The sequence below is a fragment of the Anopheles gambiae genome, chromosome 3 (genome assembly GCF_943734735.2).
Source record: "Anopheles gambiae chromosome 3, idAnoGambNW_F1_1, whole genome shotgun sequence".
Taxonomy (NCBI): Eukaryota; Metazoa; Arthropoda; class Insecta; order Diptera; family Culicidae; genus Anopheles; species Anopheles gambiae.
The window spans coordinates 37,627,872-37,653,335 of record NC_064602.1 but is presented as its reverse complement, the minus strand read 5'-3'; the positions used below and the strand labels follow the sequence as shown (position 1 = coordinate 37,653,335).

The following is a 25,464-nucleotide window of genomic DNA, read 5'->3' as shown; positions in this document are numbered from 1 at the left end:
CTGCAACCGCCAAGGTAAATTGAGGAATTACTGAAGTGTTTCCATTATCGAGGCGAATGAGTGACTTTAAAAAAAGGTAAAACCTACAATAATTATTTCCACATACAGAAGAAGCGCCTGAAATCCTCGAAAGTAAAATCCTTTAATTGGTAAAATTATCTCCAACATGCTTGCTCACAGTGTACACCAGAAATCCCGCCTCCAAATAACCAATCTGCCGTTTTGTACGTAGAATTTGGAGAATAAAACCACAACAATTTATATCCCTTGAACCTATTTCGGGTTGTACGCCGGGATTGCGTTACACCAAAAACCATAGGAATGTTGTTTTGGAAGTCGGAACATGTCGAAGATGTTCCTGAAATAAAACTTCTCCCATCCATACGCAACTTTACAATCAAAAGTTATGAGGTTCAGCAAATCTCTGAACCCTGAAGGAGGGCCTATCTCGCTCCCCGAATAACCTTTTACTGCTCCGAAGTAAGCTCCTTTTAAATCCTAATGAGATAATGTGACTCTATTATCAAAATCTGACCAAAGGGACTCCACAACCACACCTTCCACGGGCACCCTTTAACATTCCAGCAGCCAGGAACACGCGCGGACACGGGACAGGGATTTCGGGTCCCATCGAATCGGGATGGAAACAAAGAACCGAAGAAACAAACACGAGAAAGCCCATCAATTTATAAATTCCTACGCAAAGCACCCTTCTCATTAAACGACACGAAACCCTTGCTCGGTGGCCCCGGAGGATGCTAACCAAAAAAGCTTCAAATGTTGTAAACGCACACACACGCATGCAAGCACACACTGACACACACGACATCGTTCACTTTCCTACCGTAGGCAATCGCAGGACGCAGGACCCCATGGCGCAGCATGGCGCGACATAACGTGAGAGTCCGGTTCGACCGGTTTCTAGGAAGAGCGGGCACCACATCCAGCAGGACACAGACAAGCCCATACATAATAAACAGGTACCGGGACGAGGTCGAGGTCTTCCGAACAGGGGACCGGATCCAGCGGGCACCGTTCACCAGCAGTTCCAGCACGACTTTCAAGCTTTGCAGGACGGCGTACGCGTACGGCCTACTACCTGCTGCTCGGGCGCAAAGCGTTTTGGTACACACCTAGCCAGCCAGCCAGCCCATTCCGATGCTGGCTGGCAGCTGCATCTGCTTCTTTTGAAGCGATTCCGACCGAGCTAAATACGAGGCCGAAAAAAGGTTCGTCGGAAGGATGGACAAACAGCACAGAAAGAAGAAGAAAAAAACACAAAACGGTTACAATATGTAATTTGCATTCACATCCTGTCCGTTCGCTGCACGGTTTGCTGCTGCAGTGTGCCCTTTTCTCTGACTTCCGTTCTTGCTTTTGCCCTTCGTTGCATGGCGAGACGTTCGTGAGGCACAGGTTTCGTCTGTTCTGCCGACGTTACGTTTGCAAAATAAATGCATCGGATGGAAATTGGTTTATTTTCTGTTCGAAAACTGTAGATGAGTTGCAGTACGTCGAGCGCACCAAGAAGCAAGTCCTTCGACGGTGGTGCGATTAGGTTGAAGGTGTGCGTGTTTCGCGTAAGGGCCATAAATGGAGTTTCGCGAACAACCTGCCTCGAATGTGTAACGCAGCTAGCAGGCCGGCCGGCCACGTAACGAGCCCCGATCGTTAAGCGGACGAAATCAGAGGATAGTGGAATTAGTTTCACCATAATCTTTGCCGCCGGGTAATCGCGTAATACTGATAAGCAATCGGATGTGTGTAGGTTGGGGCTCGGTAAGAAGCAGACGTGTTAGTAACATTACGTGTCCGTGTTCCGCCAAAACAAAGTTCCGGTTGCAAGTTGCACACACCCCTGGCAAACCCGTCGAAACACAATCGACAGTGTGGGCACAGGTTTATTGCACTCCATCATAAAAGTAATGCTCGCCGAAATGCCGGGCTGCCGGTTGAATGGTGATCGAATTTTCGAACGCATCCTTCGCGTGCGATCCACAAACAAAAACTTTTACCACTGAGTTCGATCGGGGTAATGCCGGAATAGGGGCAAATCACAGAGAGCCCTCCACTCATCTGGAGCTCCGCTGGCAAAGGAATGGTTTAATTTCGCAGCGGTGGAGCGATAAGAAATCGTTTCATTACCGTATTTGGAGTTCAATTTCACGGGACGGAGGCTTGCGATGGAAATTGGTACAGTAGTCAGGAGTCGTCTTTTGGCGATTCCAATCAGAGTCAAAGAGAGAGAGAGAGAGAGAGAGAGAGAGAGAGAGAGAGAGAGAGAGAGAGAGAGAGAGAGTAGTTTAACTGCGTGCAAGTTGTAGATGCACTGCTGCGAACGCGCGATACCTTTCACGGTGGAAGCGCGATTGGAAGGTGAAGATAACAACACGATTGGACGGTAAGCCGCAGACCAAACAAATGCATACATATTTGGTATCATCTATCTTGAACCAATATTTAACTTGTACAAGGTACATCATTCGATAAACAAATAAATACGGTGAGTGAATTTATGTAAACAGCAATGAATTAAGATAAGAGTAATAGGCACTTACATTGTGCTTTGTTTGCTAAACTTTTACTAAAATATACAATATTTGCATAAATAATTTTCTTTTTCTTACTGTTGTCGTATACAGGTCAGTAATCGGCAAACCTTTTGACCACATCACAGAGTTTACCAAGTCATTTTGCAATATGTTTTGCATACTTTGTTGCTCAAATTTTAGTTTGAAATTGAATTCGACAGCTGCGATGCATTTTTTACTGGTCCAACAACCAATTTCATTCATTGAATATGGTGTTTGACCCGCTATGACCCCTAAGTTAAATGCACGAACTGTTAAATCCAATCGGAAACGAAATGTAAACAAACCAATTTTGAGTAAATGCAAATAATTCGAATAATAAAATAATAATAAAACGAGTTATGACACACCTGCATGATTCCACTAACAGGCTGAAATTGAAGCTTTCTAGTGTACTAGTGATCATAGGGGACATTAACAGAATTGTTTTACGCGAGATTTTTTTCAATAGCACAATTGTTACAAACATATAACAATTGCTGAAAATCATCTTGCGAGCGTTCAATAATGCGATTCACTTTAGAACTTCATTCAGAGTACAGCTTAATGGTTTTGTTTAGAAATTTTAAAATTTCGATTTATAAAATAGATATTCAAATTTTGAGAGCACCCAAGGCAATCCTCAATTCTTTGAACTGTCACTAATAACAGCTACAACTCTGTTTTTGAAGTACACTTACGCTCAAATTATTAAACTTAAAAAAAATTATTGAAAACACTAGAAATCAGTTTTAAAACCCTATGACAGAAGATTTTTTATCTGAAGATCCTGAAGATTTGACCGAAGATTCCTACTAGGATAAACTGAACGTTGATTAAACAATATCTCTCAATCGTGCCTCTTTATTTAAATACTTTGTTCCATTTCGTCGATATGTCTTGTGATACCAAATTAATCTTTACTATTTACAATTTGTTATGTAAACATGTAAACAGCCACACATTCATGAGACGTGTCGTTAAGTATTTGAAGCAACTAATATTATACATTTGGTTAAAAATCTCTTAATCCAAATAAAAATCTATATCAAAAGTAAATCATAAATAAGTTAACATAACAAGACATCTACAGATCAAACAACTAAATTGAACGTTTCTCGCCAATGCCAGTTACTGATAAAACCAACTATTAGTCTCTAATGTCAGCAGTTTCCAATCGATATAATCTTTTTGCAATCAGTTTTCTTTCTGATTTCTCCTCCAGCAATATCTCGCGTCTCTAACCGACATACAACAACAACAAAAAAAGCATAATCTACTCTCATCAACAGCTCGCCTCAAGCGCTTTGCGACTGGAACGATGTGACACCTGCTCTTCACTTCAGCCAGAGATTCCGCAATAAAATCGAGATCAATTTAGCGATGCGGCTCACCCAAACCGGGTCCGCAATAAAAAAAATTACATCGACAGACCGTCACCAGCCCCAGGTTTCCACACACACACCCTGCTGGGTTTGCGGCCATTGATTGACCTCCTCTGTCCCACCACGGCATCCCTCTTTCCCGGCGCAGCATTTGCTTTGCGGGTGAAACTAACGACGATTTGCTCGCAGCGTTCCTCTTCACCGTCTTCAACCTCCACACCACATCCGTCGTGCAGCGGCTGCAACCGAGACCAGACCAGACGATGCTGCGGATCGGCAATTTTCCCAACCGACCAAACGAAAGGAAAAACCGGAAAACCATCCATTGAATCATGTGTTTGTCGTAACATGACCAACTTGTTATTCGCTGCCACAACCCTTTTTGCGCCGTCGCCGCCGACCGAGCACCGAGTTAAACGCTTCCGAAACGATCACTCAACAACCGGTTTGTCCGGTGGATGCAACGAAGGGGAAAGGGGTTTTAATCGTTCTTCCGATCTGGCGACACCGGGCGACACAGTTGCCACAGAGTATGGCAACATTGCGCAGACAGCCCCCCCAGCATCAGCAGCCGCAGCAACAGCAGTGAGTGAAAGTGAATGTAATGAGAGAGAATTTGCTGCTGACATTAAATGGCCTTTCTAGCGGTTGCGACGAGGGAGCGAAGGAAAATCTCGTTCGATGTGTATGTGTATCTGCCGAGGCGATTGTGCTTAAAATTCACCTCCCAATTGGTTTGGTTGGACATAAATAACAAATTGGCGTGGATGTTGCGCCCGCGGCAGAAACAAAACGCTACTTAAAACTGATCCCAAAATAAAAGAAAAATACTAAAAAATGGAAACTGAAGCAGAGCAATGACCATCATTCGTCGTGAGGTTGAAAATTTAATTATTTTATGTTTTGTTACAATTAGCCCGACCGGCGGGCAAGGTAACATGCTCGTGGGAATGGTATCTTTAGCAGTAAAATGCTCCAAACACAAAGCCGTACGACAAGATAAGATATTTTTCATCTTTTCCGAGAACTTTTTTATCCGCTCAGGGGCTGTACTTCTGATAGAGCAAAAGGGTCTCTTGACGGGCAGACAAATTCAGTTAGCTCTGTTTCTTGGATTGTTTTTATCTCCACTTTTACAACCTACCGCTCTACCAGCTTGATTCGCAAGCATTAAACAAGCCAGTCGCCTCTTCCTCGCAATCCACTTCACATAGCTGCTCGGGAATACATATTTTTCCGCGCGACCTTTTCGACACAGCATTCGTCGTTTCGCAAATAGCGTTCATTTACATTCCCAATTAAGTAATTAAACATTTAATTTCCACCCCGTTTGCACCGCGAGAGATGCTCGTCCGTACCGGCAGCCGGCAGGTCAACAGGGTTGAAATTTGTGTTTTCACTTTACACTCCGTGGCATTGCGCGGCACTGCGGCTCAGTTACCACACCCTCAAGATGGTGCACAGTGCCGGCCACTACTCTCCGGTAGAATTTACACTGCACCATTAAAAGAACATTAATTTCAATTTTCCGTTGACAGATTGCTCCCGACCATTCGCTCACTCTCGCCCCTGCAGCGTATGATGGACAGAGATGAACCGGATTTGAAGATGAGGGTTTTCAACAATGTTCGTGGCGAACTCCGCATTCCTCCACACTCCACAATCCAGCAATCAGACAAATGACCGATGAGTTTTTCGTCCAATAGCGTACAACGAACTTTATGCCATGCACACCAGCTGTTTTGGAAAGCCGGTCACAACGAGTCCCCTATCCAAGCAGGAACGTCTAGGAACAAAACTCATCGACAGTTTGTAAAGAATGATTGATGGCAGTACACGCCAGCCAGTTGGTAAGATTCGATTCGATGGGACGATTTTCTGGATCATTGGGATTGGATGGGAGGGGTTTTTTTGCTGCTGAAAGTCCGTATCATTATGGTCGTATAATTAGGGCGTTGTGGCAGCATAACGAGGCTCGTAAAGTAATGAAGCGAATATCACCTCAAGCTGAATTGATTGATTGCGTTGCGGAGTTCCAGTTCTAGCTGCAGCTTATTCTTCACAGCAAGCGTGACCTTAAAGATGTAGCGATGTACTTGGTCAGAAATGCGTAAAATAAAAAAGCTAATGGAGAATTAAAGCTCACCTTTGCGGCGTAGTATTTTGTCCGTCCACACACTTTGTGTGCATGGCATAACCTTCAGGCAAAACAACCCTCACAACTGCAACTTGTTCGAATGACGGTGGCGGCTGTTTGGACATTCAAACCCATGTCAGCGAGTCCACCGAACCGGACCACCTTCAGAGGAGAAGACTCACCGATTTAACAACAACAGTTGCTCCAAACTGCTTCCCGGCTTAGCCAGGCTCGTTCCGAACCCGGCCACGATAACGATGTAGGCGGTGTGGAATAGTTTCTTCATCGTTTACTCCCACCAACACACACACACACACGCACATTGCCCACAGGTGTACTGCACACGAAACCAAACCGACGTATATCCGAGAGTGCAATCGTTACATTGGGAAGGGATGGGAAGCGGTGAACTAAAATAACCTCCGAAGCCCTAACAAGCGACACCATTATTAGTGTGCCCGTGTCGCTCGCTTTTAGCCACAAGTGCTAATTATGTTATTAAACTAAGAAGTTTGGGGCCGGAGTGGAGATCTTGGGCCAGTTTTATCACCACACACGCCCACACGCCCAAAACGCTCGCAGTCAAAGGTGGGCCTTGTAGCCTTGACATTTAGCAGAAAGTGTCCGGTGGCCTAAGCCTGTTACAGGCTGTTGTTCGGTTGGAGGTAATTTTTCGACGGGTGCTCCCAAATTTCACACACATTATCTCATTGGCGCCTGGGTTTGGTTTGTGGGGTGTGTTCGCGTGCACGAAGAAGTTATGCCAGCAACGGACAAGGGATGGTCGTTGTTGGTGCAAATTTTCTCAACAGCATTCTTTCTACACGTTTGTACACAGCATTCCAAGATGTTAACCTCGCTAAGGGATTGGCATTTGGACACAGTCCTTAGAATTGCAACTTCTTTGGTGCATTAGAATCAACAATTTTGTTGTAGAAGTCTTCATCTACTACACTTGCTAAATGTAAGCTACTTCTAGCTTATTGTGTGGCACTGCGCCAAAAGACCTTCCGCCAACATAAAGTCTTCAAAAAGCTGCCGACATCTCTGATGGTAGTAGCAGATCGTTGTCTCCTACCTATACCGGTTAGAGATGATTTGAATTACAAATCGCAAGACTATGACAAGTTCGACGCTCATCCCACACAAGTAGTCACAATACGAGGAACACACAAAACTGAGGTACAAACGATCGCACATCCCGAACGCTCGAGCTTCCGATAGTGCCGAGGACTTCAGAGCCGAAGAACACTTCTAACAGCTGCCGATTCAGGTGCTTCAGTATGTGAAAGAGTATGGTTATGGAGTGTTGTGTGGCATTCTATCCAAGGCAGTCCATTACCGGTATGCAATTAGTCCGTAAGTGGTTTTGCAGCGGCTCTCCTAAGTGCTACCGATGAAGGTGATGATTTTAAGCTGCTCATGTTCCCAACTCGACGAAGCACTCAGAATAACTTGTGCTGGAACTCACAAAACTATAGAAAGATGTCGCAAATTCCTCTTACCATTCGGAGTTTTTCATGAATAAATATCTTTTATTAAGTGAAATTGGAATAAAGTGTTATCAAACACCACAAAACTCAATCTTTTTAAAGTTAATGTCTTCCTCTTCGACTCCATCTTTTGCAGCCCAGCAACTGAACTTCTGGGTGAAAAGGTATCAATAAAACACTTATTAACAATTATTCCAAAAACAGCATTTTTAAGCACCCCTTCACGCCTTTAAGTCTCTTCATCTTCATTTTCCTATGCAATAAATATAGCGCATTAGAATGGTGCAAAATGACTCCCTCCGCTGTACGCTGCCCCATGCCTGTTCTGCCTTCCCCAATTTACCCGCCCATTCGCCACGATGACCCAGATGTTTTAATTTCACGAAACCAGAAGCTACCGCTACCACTGCCCCAGGGTTCATAATTTAACAGCAAATTTAAGCCACAACAACAACAGCAACAAACCCCTTTAACCAAGAGCACTACCGCACCACTTCCGCATGGGGTGTGAGTGAGATTCTGGCGCATAAATTTCGGGCATCCTTCTGGCAAACCAGGATACATGGGGAGAACAGAAGACAGGAGAACAGGATCGACCAAAACACCACGCAGCAGAGCATACCCCGTTCGGAAGTTCCTTTCGCCTCGGGTTGCTTCAGTGCGGATGTGCCCGAGGAGGGGGGGGGGCACCGGGTTCAGAGGGTTTTGCCATTTGCCTAACCCCACAAACCCACGCTTCAGGGACAGAAAGTGCGTTCACGCGCCAAATTAAAGCTAATGGACTTCAACCGCTGCTACTGCTAGCGCAAGTGCTAATGCGTGCTTGCTATTCCCCCGAGCGGGTGCGCTTCTACGTTCCCCGGCAGCATTTTGCTTCAATCATCTCGGCACGGCAGCGCTCACCACCCCACACAGAAACCCACCGGGCATGCAAAACCGACCGCAAATGGGGAATGCTTTTTGGCCGCGTTCTTGTCGGATGGTGGAGCGCGCGGGGCATGCATCCGATCTATTAATTCAGCAGCAACGACTTCCGCCGACCGTTATGGGAGATTGTATGTGTGTGAGTGTGTGTGTGTTTTTTTGCAGTTTGTGTGCTGCATCGATTCTATGAATTTAATTAATTCATTGTAATCTATGCTAATAAACGAAATATAATTAGAATATTGTCGATCGGGCTGTGCTTGCGGTTACTGTTCGTGCTGCTGCTGCTGCTGCGATTTCCTGCCAAACTGCAACAGCCAACAGAACATGTTGCTCGCCGCACAGCTTGTGAATGGAACCAATTAACGAGAGCTTATAGTAAAAGAGTCAATAAAAAGGATTACCTTTTTGCCAGACATAATCAATTAAACAATTGTACTCGATTATTGTTCGCTTCCGTCATACGTTTCGTTACAGAGCGACACATTAATTGAAGGAATGCAAATCATACAGCAACGGAGCAGAAGCAGACACAACGCTCCATACCGTATCGAATGATGCCGGGAATCTAACACGAACCGATGACGACGAGTGAGCTGCTGCATCCGGACAATTGGCACGGAATGATAATTGCTGCCCCGGTGGTGACGGGACACAGTGACGCCATCCCACCACGGAAGCGAAGGTGGCTCATCGTCGAAGTTAGTCACTGTTGCAGTTGCGCTCGGACATCCCGCGTCACGTGGGAATTAGTCAGCGGTGCAATGGTGACAGATTGCAGTTTGAAGAGCATTTCGAATGCACTACTACAACGATTGCTTCAGCACTAGATGCGTGCTGATAAACCCTCGCGACTTTCGTACACAAAAAAGAACCCCTCTCCGGCAGAAGTCACTCAATGTCGGGGTGTGATGGAATTGATTGAATATTAATTTACTGGCAGTGGTGATGCGAGCCGATACGGTCTTCTGTTAAGTGATTCCTCTCGGCCCAACGACACTAAATCACCATAATGAGCGAGCAGCCCCTACACAGTGAAGCGCTTGGCTTGGACTGCGCTTCAATCTTCAATCCCAAGCCAAGCCATTTTATGACGGGTTTTAATTGAATTATTACCACACATCGTCAGCATCTTCAGCGCGCGGCGGAAGGCAATGAGTCAAATGTAGTAAACGACAATGTTGGTATGGCGCAAAAGGCTAAATAAGGTAAAGAGGGCTGCTGATGTGCTGCTAATGCCTGCCTGCCTGCCTGCCTGACTGCCCGAACAGAACCAGATGTGCGTTGGTTGCGCTTTACTACACTGTAAAGGCTTCCGCAGAATACCGTCAAAACCCCCGTGAGCCGCAAAAGGTATTAAAACTTTTCACGTGACGTAGGTGGCTGACGCGATGGGGGGATGCTATCTGTGTCGACGCCATTAATATCCATCCATCCCATCCCAGCCACGGTATCTTAAGCGGTCGAAATTGACGTTTGATGTCTCGTCGGTGCATGTGTAAATGGTTGGGCTTTATTAAGTTGAGATTGACAATATCACCGTAAAGGTTATTAAGCCATAAATGGAGCGGTGGACACTAATAAGCACAGCGTACGCGGTGTGGAATGGTCGTATTAATTATGGTGAAATTTTGAAGTAGATGGCTAAGAAAATGACATGCCTTAATGAGCTTAAGATAGTTTTAAAAGGTAAGAAATTTTATGAAAAAAACACAATTAAAAAACAATACAAAAGTGAAGAAATGTTCATAGAAATTAAATTTAAGCACTAAATAATAAAAACAAAAAAATACACAAGTGAGAAATAAGATAGCGAGAAAGAAACTTTAAAGAGAATATTACATAAATTGATCATATATAAATGAACAGAAAATAAAGAAAACTGAGAAAATAAAGTAGTAAAACCAACTTTAAAGACAAATCAAAATATGAGAGAAAAATAATTGAATAAATAACAAATCAAAACAACATGAAAAAGACATTGAACTGCAAAACAAACAAAAGAAGCATAAAATGTGGATGAAATTCACAAAGACAAACAAATTATGGACCCATTAAAACATGATAAAAACAACATCTGGCAGTCATCCAATAAAACATGAGACGTTCTTAACGATCAACTATCCTACCCGAAATCGTCTGCCGTACCATTGTAGCTGAAACCGAATATAAACGATATTTCTTTAAAATATGCCCATGTTTTACCGATTTTTCACCCACTTCCTGCTCTAGAGCTATAAATACAACAAAAGGATGTGTGGACGACTGTTCGCAAGGAAGAAATCCTAGACAAACAAAGTCCCAGCGTAACGGTTCTCAAAATTCACAAAACATCGCCCCGTTGCCCACCGCCGAGAACGACCAACCAGACAATTGCTCTATTAACGCTGGCGACATGATGTCAGCCCAAGCGGCACGAGATGATAAACATACTTCCCGCAGAGCATACAGGACCGGAACGGATACAATCTCAACCGATCCCGCAAAGCGACTGGAGAAAATGCTGTAAGGAAGAACAAATCCTTCCCAAAGCCACGCTGTTCCTTCAACAGTTCAGCTCTGCAGCAAGTGCGCCAGAGCACGGGACTAAAAGAGGGACAGTAATGCACGCACAATGTTGCTCGCGAGCTATTATCCTTTATCGCGTCGTCATCTTTAACGGGCGGGACATTCATCACCACCGGGCAAGGGAAGGCGGTACTCACCAGCGACAAGTAGTCGTTCTCGCGGGGCCAACCATCATCTTCAAGATGGGCAATGCTCCTCTTTTTTTTGGAGGTTTTTGTGAGTGTGCTTGAAATTTTATTTTCCTGCCAATTTCCCGCTAGATGAGGCCATTCTTCTTCATCCCCTCCCCGGTCGCGTGTATTCTTAGCTTGATCTTGTGCTTTTTTTTTTTGGCGTGTACCCTGTTGTAAACGTGATGCTTCACCCTCGCACAACATGGCTCCAAAAACAGGGCCATCCTTCCTGTGCTCTCCCGCTAAAAACATGGGGGTTGTAATTTTAATGCCATAAATTCAGTTTTATAGCCAAGCCATATCCCACGAACTGTACACAGGCGTCGTTGCCCTCGGGTGTGTTCCCGAACTGGGCTGCACAAACGTTTCTTCCTGCCCCATCCGCTCTTCTTTTTTTGTGGGTTACTCGGATGGATGACCCATCAGTAGAAGTGATAATAAAGTATCCCGGGCCTTGGGATCAAAGGCAGTGGAGCTAGTTCACTCTAGAAGTGGCCCCACAGTCGCCTCGTTTGACGCGCGAACAGGGCGAGCAAACAATCATGGTTTTGGGGCGATTTTTTTTTTATTTTTGGCGTGGCTCTTTCTTTCACGTGGCGCGCGTTTCCGAATCCGGTGCGTTTGGTCGGTCAACCGACCGAGTGGATGATAATAAAATTAGATTCAATAAAAAAATATACGACAGCATAATTAATCATTTTTATCACTTTCTACGCACTTTCGGGGTCGGAGGAATTTTGGTTTCGCCCAGCCGTGATGCGTGTGTACGCCGATGTTGCTTTGGTGCAATGGTCATGCAACCGCAAAGGAAGGGGAGGCAGAGAGAGAGAGAGAAGAACATGCTGAAACCCCCGGGGTGTAATGGTCAAATTAGTGGAATCTGTGCTGTAATTATGGGGCTTCTCGTGTGCCAGTGTACGAGCTACGAGCTCCTGCTGTGTTAGAATTTCTTGTTCACCACGCTGGTCAAACTAATGTTCTCATCAATACCGCAACTGTAAACAACGGACTTGAGGGCTGTAAAATTGTTTTATAATATGAACAACATGACAAATCGGCGAAAATAACGTACATTCTGCTAGACAGATACTCCCTTCTAAGCATAAATTAAGAACTAGTCAGACAATAATTCCATAAACGTACCATTCGCGATGGATTTGAGCTGTTCATCGACTAATTTGGCATAACAAGCCACCCATTTCGACCGACGATCCAAAAGCCAAAGCGAAAAGCATGAGCACTTCCGTCTTTTTTCGCAACTGCAAACACGTCGCAGTTCCGGAAGTGAGTGTGAGACGACACTGCACCTCTTCTAGGAGTGACTTCCGCCATTGTGCATGCCGCCAAACGCTTCCTCGTTACCCCCGTCCATTGGCAAATCCAAACCATCTTCAACGTGAAATAATGGCACATTGAATCGATGCGTGGTGGCTATTACCATGATGCCACACGAGCACTACCGCCGGTTCGGAACCAAGGTAAAATTCCGAGGTTAAGTAAGCAAGCTCAGAACCACGCGGCTGCTAGAACGTTGCCTAATGTGTCTGCTACTGCCACGGCGATGCAATGCAGGTGTGCACCGTCGAAACCCAACACAATGCCTTTTACGAATGGGTGCGAGACTTTGCGCTACTCGATCGTTCGATCGAACCGTTAGATGCTCGATCGTGTGACTAATTAATTCAAGATCGACCATCCTTGACCACCAGTCGAATGACGTCCAAGGCGCACACTGCACTGCGCTGGTCTATAGCACCACAGCCTGCAGTCGGCCGCGGGTAACTGTTTGTTGATTTTCGCGCGTATCTAGAGCGCAGAGCTAGAGTGCAGCATTATAGTTATGTTCCAGTTGAACTCACACGCATCACTTTGTCCTCAATTTGGCCCTCTCGTGCAGTGCCCCGGACGCTGATCGCCATCCGCACGCATGGCATAAGTTTGATGAATTGCAATGGTGAGTGGTGTTTGGTTTTATGTCACGATTATCGTCGAACGTTTTTTTGATAAAGCTGTCAACACATTTCAGGGGTTTTGTTTTATTTTGTTTGATCCGAATAAAATATTGCAACAACATGAGATTGGTTACGCAAACGTGGCAGGAGGTTTTAAGAATCGCGTAATCGCTGCCTCTGCAAGCATTGATTAAACAACGGTCATCAGCTCGTAGTGAAAAGACGCCGCACAGTGTGTGGGGCAAAACACTTCCGGAGCGAACCCGTTGATAAGCCATGCTTTAGCCACTTCAGCGAGTACCCCCACCCGGGACACTGGTCTTATCAATTGCAATCAAATGTATAATAAATTCCACGGCACTGATTCACTAGCGAGAACTAGGCCAAGTGCGATTGCGCTAAGCGTATGCTGAGTGTCTCGCAGTGTAATGGGTTATGCTCGTTAGTTGGGTTTAAATCGTATCTGAATTAACGGAAGTATGCCATCCTATAATTGTTTCTAAATAACTTTCTCTGTCATGATAATGCGCGATTCGATTGTGCATTTGCTTGGTAATGTTTGGCATAACAATCATGCTAGTGTAGGCTTCCCCTAGCTACTCATCAATATGACTGCCGATAGCAGGTCTGGTCATGGTCATTACTACATAAATACTAATTGAGAAAATCGATTGCAAATTCAAAATACAAGACAAACCATTCTAAATTCAGTCATTCATCAAGAATACAACACTATCTAAGACTTGCGTTCCTTTCTTAAGTCAAAAATCCACCGATTCTTTACAACCTCAATAATGGGGCCCTTCACAATTCTAGTCTGCTTTTTATATAGAGTTTGACAGATGGAGGCTGAAATCATGGTAACACTCCAAACAAAACCGCACTCAAAACTAGCCTGCGATTTTCAGTCTAGATTATTCTAGCCTCAAAGCTAGAATTAAATTCGAGTACCTACTCGAAAAAATTGGAAAACAAGGTGGTGTTTTAATTTATCCCAAGCTGCATTAAAGAGGTTAGATGGTGGAATCTAGAATCAAAGTGTATGTAGACCAGGTGGTCTCTTCCCAGATAATTGAAGAACTAATTTCTGAATTCAAAAAAGCTCCATTTGGCAGAATGGATGAAATTAATTTGCTTAGGAACGGATCATTTTTCAGATCAGCATATTCGTAGCAGACTTTGGTCTCCTTATCTAAGATGTTGTATCGAAACAAAAATGGATGTAAAGACCACCTGTATATTATACCCACTTTGATAGCTGCTCGAAAACTGCTTTACAATGCAAACAGCTGACAGGCTAAAATTTAAGCCTACGAGCTAGAAACGGAAAAGAGCCGACTATTATACTATTATTGCGTTGTACAGTATCTAATTCCTTCTTGAAAAATTGTTGTGCTCCAGTAGATAAAATCAATCATACATGAGCTAACCTTACCGCGCAAGTAAAGACATTTTTTTCAGGTTGAAATAGTTTAGGCTTTACTCCTGAGGCAAGTAAACCAAGGCCTTTGGCTAGTTTGACAAGTGACTACTTGTTTGACATAATTTCATGCGGCAAGCCCAATACCCCATACAAAAAGCTAGCCAGAATCGTAAACACCGCCCTCTGTTATCACAATTAAACTAACTAATGTTGAGCTGAAACAACCATCACATTAATCACGGAAAACATCCACCCTTAACATGAAAACTATGTTCTTCTCAAATAAACATAAACAACCAACCCATCTTCTTTACCTTCATCGCCCCCCAAAGAGGACTAGTTCCTCACACTTTCCTTACAAACACCATGCCTTCAAACTCCATCAAAGCGTATCAACGTCACTTTCTACCTCGTACCAACTGAGCCACACCACTTAACAAAAACCTTGTCGCCGAACTGCTAACTTTCTTAGCTTTAAATCAAAACATTAACCAATTAATTACCTCCACAGCAACATGCGGTTTGATGTAGTTTGTGTTGGGGTTTTCCTCTTGTTTTTTGTATCCTCTCTTGTTGCATTGTTTTTCTTCCATTTCTTATGTTTCTTTCCCTTTTCTCTGCTTTTGTTTCTTCTGTTTTGTTTTTTTTTCTTCCTCTTGTTTTGCATTCGCTTTCCAATACAAACCAGTCCGACCAGTGCTCTGACTCCGGCCGGTGTTGATACATTGTTTGCTACAACACCCATTTTCCACTTTCGCGATCTTGTCCCGCTGGGATGCACACACCGAGTGGCGAAGCAGCAGAACACCGCGGTGTATGACCGCGAAGGCCAGCCTCTGCAGTGTAATTAGCAAGTTTAAGTTGACACTTGAAGCTGCCCAAGCTTACTCATTCCCTTTCACCGCATGTGTGTGTGTGTGTTTGAGAGAGGAACACGCGGAACCGAGGCGAAACCACCATCCATGCGCAACGCGCGTTGTCGTCCGTTGCGTATCGTCTTCAGCGCACCAACAACAGCACCATGTGTGTGCGCAATCACGCCAAATATTTGCAGTGCGCGCGCGCACTCGCCCGAGTGAAGCAAAATCTTTGAACGTGATGATTACCTATCGCCGGAGAGCACGGGGCACCAACACAGACATTTGTTTAACTTGTTTTTTTCTGCAGGTTTCATTTTGCCGCTTATGGCAAGGTGGCTTAAAAATAAAAATAAACTAAAAGCGACAATATTATTTGGTGACAAAAGTTTCAAAAATATTTAACTAAATACATCGTGCGATTGAAAACAAAAGAACAATAAAACACAAATAAATGAGCTGTAAACATAAAGTAATAATAATAAAACATGTCATCTCTTTGAATTAACTGAAACCAACAACAAAGGCACGCGAAAAGACTACAATTTTTGGGCAGGGTCGATTTTTTAAACTCCACCACCCAGTAGTACAGTTAGTACCACAACCGTACCAGCAATTGTTATCTTCATAATTACACCAACAGCCTAAATAACTGCCCGATGACCCTGCCCTGTCGTTAAATGCGCTCCCCAAAATACCACCCCCCAGCCGGCTGGTGGTATCGCTTTTTTGTTCGTGGAAGGCGCTAGTCACCTTTTTTTGGTGTGCTGATATCTCTCTGTGCCTCCCTCGCGGGACATATCCATTTCCTGTCCTCCAGCAACGCAACGCAAAGGTCGCACACAGCAAACGGAAATGGTTGGATGTTTTTTTTTGCCTGCTGCTCTCCGGTTACGAATCACACCTTTACACACACACACATCTCTCATCCGCTGCGGGTGAAGTGTAATGCTCGCCCGCAAAACGTCATCAGCATGCATCATTCGCAACAGCTCCACTTCACTTTTATGGGGCCAGGGCCATGGACGCTTACGGGGGAGTTTGTCCACCACCTTCACACCTTCTCTTCGTCCAGCACGATAACAGAGACCCGCATAACGGCGCGAAAAAGTACCAGAAAGAGAGAGAGAGACAGAGAGAGAGAGGTGAAATGCACACGAAATCACCAAGGCAACAGTGAGTAGCGAAGATATACGTGCGACCCTTCACTGCTTTACACAACGATGTACACACGATCAATTGCAATGTAATACAGCTTGTAGTGGGGTTTTTTGTTGTTTCAGCACACTTCCTCCAAATCCACCACTTTCAGAATTGCTCTTGATGACAAACGATTGTGAGGATTAGTAATAGCGCAGTTCGTAAAATTTCTATTTCAAGCGTTTCACACGAATTGCACCCGCATTTGGTCGACGCTTCCAGCTCTGTCCAGAGCGTACGTTTTGCTCTACAGACGCAATCTACGGCCCTGCTTCCGACTCTCTGCGGCAGATAGATAATGGCCCGCCGGGTGCGATAGGAAGTGACCCATTTGACCGACTGACGAAGGCCGTAGGACCGCGGTTGGCAAATGGAAACATTCTTGGGACGTGGTGAGTGGGTTGTCAGCGAATCAATTATAAAGCATAGTTTACAACCAATAATGCGTTCGGTGGCTAATAATGGTGTGATTCTCGAGGGGTTGAATGATGATTAAATTTGGTTTAGAAATTCGGTTTCCTGTTGCACAACATGGAAGATGGAGCTTTTTTGGGAAAATATATACGTTGCATTATTCATAAATTATTTCCTTACTCGATTAGTGATCAAGCTGAATGCCTTCATGCAGGAAATCGAAATTAAATGAAAAATAATTAATTAAAACATAACAAATGTTCAAAAATCACTTTGTATGTACAACAAAACTTGTAAAAATGGTATCTTGTTTTTTAAACAACTTCCGAAAATAATTCCGAAAGTTACATATCAAAATCGATGTTAAGAATTCTATGACTTTTAATCAAACTGTGTCATTACGTCTTAGAATTAAATTTGAGACACTTTTAAATGTTACAACATAGTGATCGAGGTTCATCAGCGAAGATACTGTAAGATTTCCTTTATACTTGGCTCAATGTAACGGGAAACGCATCAGCCGACAGCTATGAATGGTAGTTACTGTCGATCGTGACTAAGGATGTTCCGGCAACACTTGATGAACTTTAAAATCGATGTTTAACAATCTGTGAGTACAAATGATTTAATGTACAAAACAACACGATTTATCGAGTAAATCTGTATTAAGTTACAATTCTTTATTAAGTCACTCTCTATGACATCTTCTTTATTAGTTCTCTGTGTAACTATGACATGAACCATGAAGGATATTTGCAGTTTCTAGCTCTAAATCAGCACACCCATACAACAGGACGCTTGAATATAGTGCATTACTTCTTCTTCTATTTGGCATAACGTCCTATGCGGACATGCCGGTCTATACAGGCTTCCGAGACTTAATTCATTAACACGCAGGAATTTCAATCCTTGCTACGGAGGGACAGTCCATTTCAGGATTGAAAACACGACGGCATGTTATTGAGTAATTCGAGTTAACGACTGTACCACGGGACCGTCCCATATAGTGCATTAATTATCTGTATTTCTGGAAAGCATGCATACGACCTAGCAACATTCCCGTTACGGGTTCAAGCCCCGAATCGTCCGAGCTTCCATACTATCGCAATATCCTATGAGTATGAGTAATCAGTAAGTCACTGAAAGCATTAGTTTTATAGCCAGGCCTTGCCAAAAATGTTTGTTGTACCAAAGAACAAGAAGAAAAAGTTTCTTGAGGTATTTCAAGCCATGCTTTCATTCTGCAGATAGTCTCCAGATTACCTCCAGAGACTTGTAGAACAACTAAATCCATCGGCTGAAGACTAAAAAGTGACAATTAATTATAGAAAAGAAATTCCGAAGCATTTTCGGATTATTCTGAACAATTCAGATCTAAAATAAACGATTCAGATCTGAATTGTATGATTTCTCTTGATGGAAATAAAGCGTGATTGGACAAAAGTTGTTCATAGCGACGAATAATATAACGAACCTTCCAGAACAATGACTAGGAGATACTAATTTATATATAGTTTAGTATTGTATGCAAAATATATAAATTATGATTTCAACTAAATCGTCAACAAAATTGTTTGGTGTTTTTAAAATGATTTTTGAAGAAATTGTAAATGTCACTTGAGATATTGTAATGTGTTAAAAGGTCCCCCAACAGAAACGTATATGAACGACTATTCGAACATATTTCTTAGCATCTATAGTCATGCCTAGAAATGCGTATCCAAGCACCCAATTTTGAAGCTACCGGACCACTTTGGCAATCAGTGAGTCGTAGCGTAAAGTTATCAAATAGACCCAATATTCATTCTTCCAATGATATGAGCAGCTGGTCAAACAGCACTTATACATTTAACGTATCTACCTTTTAGTAAAAACATGATTGTTAACATAAAAAAAAGTTGCATTCACTCCCCATCACGACCTCATATTTACGATTATAAGCTTACTTTCACCTCACCACACCTGGACGGACAGAGAAGGCCAAGCAAATGCGTTATCCTTACAGTTGTCATTCAACTTCATGCACACAGGGTACGATGATTTGTTTATGAACAAAAAAGAAAGAAACCCCACTGCACACACACACGCACGGCCAAATTTGTACCATAAAAGATATGCTTGTACAGTGCACGCCCACCCATAACCGCCCAGTCCCAGTCGTAACATTTCGTCTGTCAGCGGAAAGCTCCCGAAAGCTGGACCGGCGGTACGACGCACATTTCACTGACAGGCGCCCCGGTGTGTGCCATCTCTCTTAAAGCAAACTCACTGAGCAGGGCACGTCCTCCTCCTGGGTCTGGAAGACGAAGAGGCTCGTTCTTGCCTTCTTTGGCTGTTCTTCCCCCCCTCCCGCACACCGCGTTCCTACCATCGGTTCGTTCGGTAAATGGATAAAGAGCATAAACAAACAAGCGATACGTGTGAGAGTATACCGGGAGGACAGCGAAGGAACCGTTTGCCATGACAAGTAAATCCTGCCCCTAAATTGGCGCCGGCCTTCAGAATGGCCGCCCTACCCCTTCGGGACTCACCTTGGGATCGAGCAGACAGCGCTCGAGACTGTCCTCCCGTTGGCCGCTACCCGGGCGCTGCCCGCCGGCGTCCGTCGCTTCCTGGCGCAGCCGGGCCCGCTCGACGCGCACCAGCGTCGGGCTGTCCATGATGGATGGTGTGCGGCTTGGCGGGCCGGAATTCGATTCCGACGTGACCCGCATTTTCCCGTTGAGCGACACCTTGAACGGATTTTGTTTCGTCCTGAAAGGCGCTACTAAGGCCTACGCGGCGTAGGCGAAGGATGCTTACACTTCGGCCCCTGCGAATGCGTACGGACACGGACCGACCGACGGCTTAAGCCCGAATACGTTTATGTGGTACTCGTTTTCCTTTCTCTTTACTCTGCTTCACACACAGCACAGCACAGCACAAACATTTGCGTAACAACTTTGTTTTCCCCCTTCTCTGCGAATGCTTGATTTCGTTAATTTTCAGTTGATTGCTAACCAGATTTCTCCTTCGCTGACGCCAAATTGCAATCGTCTGCAATAATAAATATACACAATCACACACACACACACAGACACACACACACGCTTAAATTAACGATCGGAAAGCAAGATTCTTTCGCGAACTTCCTTTCGCTGCCCTGCCGGACGTAAACGGACCGAAAAGGGGATGCACTTTTTCACCTCTTAATTGCAACACACTTGAACGACACTTTCGCTAACTGTATCAGCACGTGATTTCGCTTGAGCAGATGCTGGGGGTTTGCGCTTCTTTTCTTTACGCTACCCACTTGACGTGAACGGTGCCGCTTCGTTCGGCATGCACAAAACTGCCCTCGTGCCCACTCGAAAGCTCTTCTTGGAGCAATTTAATGGACCGAAATTTCGATCTAGAGTGCACCGCCGGGTGACGCCCTTACTGGGTAGCGATTAAATAGAGACAGGCGTTGAGGCACTTTTCCACAAGACAATCGCTGTACGGACGGATACAGCCACACGCCACAATCTGGCAAAAAGGTTCACCGCGCCACAATATCTATCCGGAAGTGGGCAACAGTGCAATGTGCTCGACGGAGGATTCCTTCACTTCAATCACTTTTATTTCCACTTTTTGTGCTGATAATTTTCTACCCCGAATCGTTATTTAATCATCATTCAATCTGATGCCGATTCGTTGATAAGAGCGACGGTGCACAACTTAGCCCGAAGATATGATTGCCCTCCTTGCTGCCTCTTCACACCATCAGCTGCTGGCGCATGCTTTTTCTCGCGGCGCGTCTTAATTTTGCGCTTTCGCTTCGGTCCGTCCTTTCACGCAGTCGCACAGATTATCGCGCAACCGCTCCGGTACTGTCCGTTCCGCGAGGTGCGCCTTTTTCTATTGCGCCACTCACTGATCCATTTGCATTATTTTTCAAGCCTAGCCCACCTAATCTGGCTAATGTGCAGGCGGTGGTGGTGTATGCGCGTTGCGGTTGCAACTATGCGCAACCTCTCTCCGCTAGGCAGGGCAGGAACGCGGCCAGTTCGCGCGTGATCATCTACACTCCAAGAGCGGCGGTTCCTTCCGCAAGCGTTGTGCTAGGTATTGTTTACGGTATTTTCTTCCTTTTGCGCTTTTCTTCGTTTTTTTTTTTTGTTTAAGGGTTTGCCGATTGCCTCTTCTCGGCCGTCTTAATCAACGCCGTCTAATCTTCGGCAGCTCGCTGGGCGGCCCCTGTGCAGGAAGAGAGAAAAGAGAGATACGATTTGAGTAAATCACCGGAGTTGGGAAATTCAGTCGGCAAGTCGGCTGTTGGTGGTTTGGGTTTTGGGAGGAAAGAGTTTTTTTTGTTTTCGTCTTTCTTTGGTGGGGAATTGATTGATAAGTGTTGAGAAGAGAATATAATGAAATAAAAAAAATGCAAAAAAAAATTATGTTAAATATACATACAGAATGAGTTAAATCGATTGTTCTATTAGCAAAGGAAAATATTCTAGCAATTAGTTATAGTTTTTTTAATTAAAAGCGTGTTTAAAGAGTAAATTATTGAAAAAGATAAAATAAATTTAATTAAATTAGATAAATTTATAAAATCAACATTTGTTTCACTGATAACTGTAATATGTGTAACTGAAAATAGAAATTACTCAAAATTTCTTGAGGATCTACTCAAATGTTTTTGAACATAAAATAACGATTTTTGTGTATTTTTTTGCTATAACTTTTAACATCCATTTTGTACGATATACCTATGTGTTATAGGTCTGACAATTAATTTATCATTTTTAACTGTTTTTTTCTATATTATACTTATATGATCATTTTTGGATCTTTAAGGGCTATTCAGTTAACGAAAGCACAAATTTAAACATATTTGTAAAATAAAAAAATCCAGAATATTCGCTCCAGTATAATATACCAAAATAGGAAAAAATAAGCTTCTATCATTGTATAAAACACTTTAGTACATCAAGTCCAGATGTCATCCTTTTGAGAATGAATGGCGAGGACTAATGAACACTACCCAATCCATGGAGATATTTTGAGATTATTTTGAATTTTTAAAAATCTCTTCTTGTTTCGCAACGACCAGCCTAACATGAGATTTGAACACATTACCTTCAATGTACTAAACACAACACTTATCCCCTGCTCCACGACACGATGTACCTACAATGTGTGTTATCATCTAATAAATACTCATTCATGCAATGTGTTTGTCAACCTATAGCAATGAAACCGCACACACACAAGCGCTCCCAAAAACATTTCCATTCAGCAAACCATCAGGAAGATGGGGGAAGACTTTAGGTCAGGTATGGTCATGGAGTTGAGTTTTCCACTCGATTTCCACACTTTGATTCCACAACGCCACATCGGGCCATCGGGAGCGTTTGCTGGTGAAAGAAAAGACGATAAACACCATTTCTTACGGGGCGGGGTGTCAGAAAAAGGCAACCAGCAAGAAAATGGTATAAGATTTTTCCCTTTTGCTTCCACTCCCCTCCCCATCGCTTGCGCCCATATTTTACCTTCAAAACCTGCAAATGGCGCAACGTAGATGAATCTTAGCCCGGGCCGCTAAACTCGCCATCCCCGGCCGCCGTAGGGCCGTAGCACCGTAGTAGAAGATAGTGGAAAAATTTCGCTCATCACTTTTGTTCCGTGGTGATTTTTACCCTCCTTTTTTTTGTTTAGTCCGGTACTAGTTTCATTCTTTTTCAGCCACTTGCTACACCAGCACCGGACACTGTACGCACCGAGCGGAAATGCATTCAAAGAAACTTGGGATTCATTTTTTGTTTGGTAGGTTGGTTCGTTGGTAGTGTCTTTGTGGGCCAAACTGCCGAACATTGGGGTTACCGGATGTTTTACCATTTTTCTCTCTCTTTGCTTTTTCTTAGACCACGCTTAGTTTCGCGTACGCGGCTTTTCTCTTTATCTTGGCGCTAAAACTTTTCCCGCCTTCCGCCGCCCGGCACTGTGGGTGTTTTGCGTGCAGTGCAAGTTTGGAGAAAGGAACATTTTTCTCCCCCAAAATAGTAAAAAAAAGAGGGACCGTTTGTTCAACGGCTGGCTTTTATTGTCTTAAGTAAAAGTTGGCCAACCATAATCAGCACCCTCAAGTCGACGCATCCCCATCGCTGGCCTTTAAAATCCATCACGCTGCTTCGCTTTCAGTGCTTTAGCTGAGTGTGTGTGTGTGTGTGGCTGTGTGTCCATTCCTCTATCGGGGTTGGCTTATAATGGTAAAAAAGCGGGACAGGCACACGATAGCACAAGCCCGATAAGATGACCGATGGGCTGGTGGAATGGCGATGTTACGACATGCACAGAGACCCTCACACACACACACACCCCGGAAGTGGCCTGCAGAGTGTTGGTCGCGTGCTAAGAACTCGCTTCGCTAGACAACACAGTGTAGTTGCAGCACGATAAGCCGCAGCCGTACTGCGGAATTGCGGACAGCGTACTGCGTACAAATCCAAACGGAACGGACGGACAATTACTTGGGAAGTTGATACATCCAAAGACCGCCGAAACAACGCGCTTGTGCAACACTGGAAAGCAAGTGTGTCCTTCAAAATGGAGGTCCCTTGTTTGAGACCCTCCCCCCCACATTTTCAAAATGGTCAAACCCCAAAAACGTACAGAAATGCATTTGTTCCGTATGATGCGGAACTGTCATACGAACAACATCACAAAACAATTGTGTTGGGTGTGACTCCAGATGCATTTTGGTGGTAGGTGGCTTCGGTATTGAATACTTGTTTTGGGACCAGAAACACAATCCGATAAGACTGGGAACAGTAGCGAAGAAAAGAACATTAGTACAAGTAAACCTACAGCGTATGTTAGGACAGTGTGTGGTTGTTGTTTTCCTTATCGCGTACATAAGGGAATGTAAACAATGTAAAGCCTGCCCTTCCATTAAGTTCCTTCAAAACGAATATGGTTTTGCGCACGGTGCATTATGAATTATTGTGCTAATTGACAATTGGAGATTTTTATTAATTGTATACGTTACAATTAAATAAAAACCAGATTGAAGCTCTGTTTAGACATTCAGACTATGACTTTACTAGGAAGAGGTAGACTAGGTAGAGAGTTTTGTTTGAATTCCTAGATCAGACAATTCGCATATCGTGAGTTCTGAACTCTGAATGACTGTATCGAATTTGACAGAGTGTTGGATAAGATAATATCCATACATTTTCTAATAGACCTACTCTTCCAAGAATACAAATCAAGTTACAACTACTTCGATTACTAACAAACTTGTAACACTTAGGTCTACAGCAAGCACAAGTTTTATAATCTTGAGACATACAATGTTCATTGTTTTTCACCTACCAGCGTTGTATAAGTTTTTAATCATCCTTAGCAGATATCTTCATGTCTTTTCAAGCCAGGCAAGTCAATTGCACCAATGTTAAAAATGATCCTCGTATATTTTTTTTTGTGATTTTGTAAATTTACCATGATTTTGTAGGTAACATATCAATCAATTTAGCATTCCTCTTCAAAATGAAAGCAAATTAAAGTTTTGTTTTGCAATTTTTCGTGAATATCTAGATTATCGCAACATTATTCAGACTTTTTGTTGAATGATTTTCCAAATGGATTGATACATCTGTTCTTGTCAGGTATATCAACGCGTATCAATTTTAATGGTTTTGCGAACATATTTCTAGCCATTTTCAAGCAGAAATTAACACTATTCTATTTTTATGTTTAGCATTTTTAATGGCAAATATTAGCATAATTCTACAGGCAAATAAACAACAATAGATAAAGAAATCATAGAGTCCAGATTGGAGTAGAGCCACTTATCCACAGCTGTCTTGATCCGAATCAGGTGCTTTTGTCATTACATCAACCTTCAAGGACTTCAAGGTTGGTATAAGAGTTGAGTAGAAATGAATGCTCCATGGTAGTGTTAATGAAAAGTATTCATTGAACCATTCGTTCAACTCTATCTATTTTCAGTTATATGATACACAAAATATGCTTTAAAAAATACGTGAACAAGAACACTGCACATCAGCATACCGTACCATTCTGCTGTGCGTTTACAACATAACTGAACTTTACCGAATGAATTAATGCTAGTAAATGATAATGAGTTTAAACAACATAGACATAGAACCGGATGAGATGGGAGTGTTATCTGCTCCTTTGAAAAAATACAATAAAAATTGAACCCATTACCTGCACAATCCATCATCCATCTCCACGCCATCAGGAGACCTCCTTTCCAACATCCGTTTAATAAACTAACGCAGCGCAAAGTGGAAAAAAGGAAATTTCCAAAAATTCTCTCTCTCCACCCGGCTTTACTTTTTAATCAAGCCCGCACAACCACAAGTGCCAAGCAAACCGC

At 43.5% G+C, this 25,464-nt stretch overlaps 1 protein-coding gene across 1 annotated transcript in view; it reads right to left on the bottom strand.

Moving 5' to 3' along the window:
- The window catches only part of LOC3292023 (GATA zinc finger domain-containing protein 8), a 116,168-nt gene that overhangs the window by 87,655 nt on the left and 3,049 nt on the right, over positions 1–25,464 (bottom strand). Inside the window, exon 2 of the mRNA XM_061662252.1 lies at positions 19,628–21,314. Within this exon, the coding sequence (XP_061518236.1) occupies positions 19,628–19,810 (183 nt within the window). The 5' untranslated portion in view covers positions 19,811–21,314. The remainder of the gene's footprint in view (positions 1–19,627; positions 21,315–25,464) is intronic.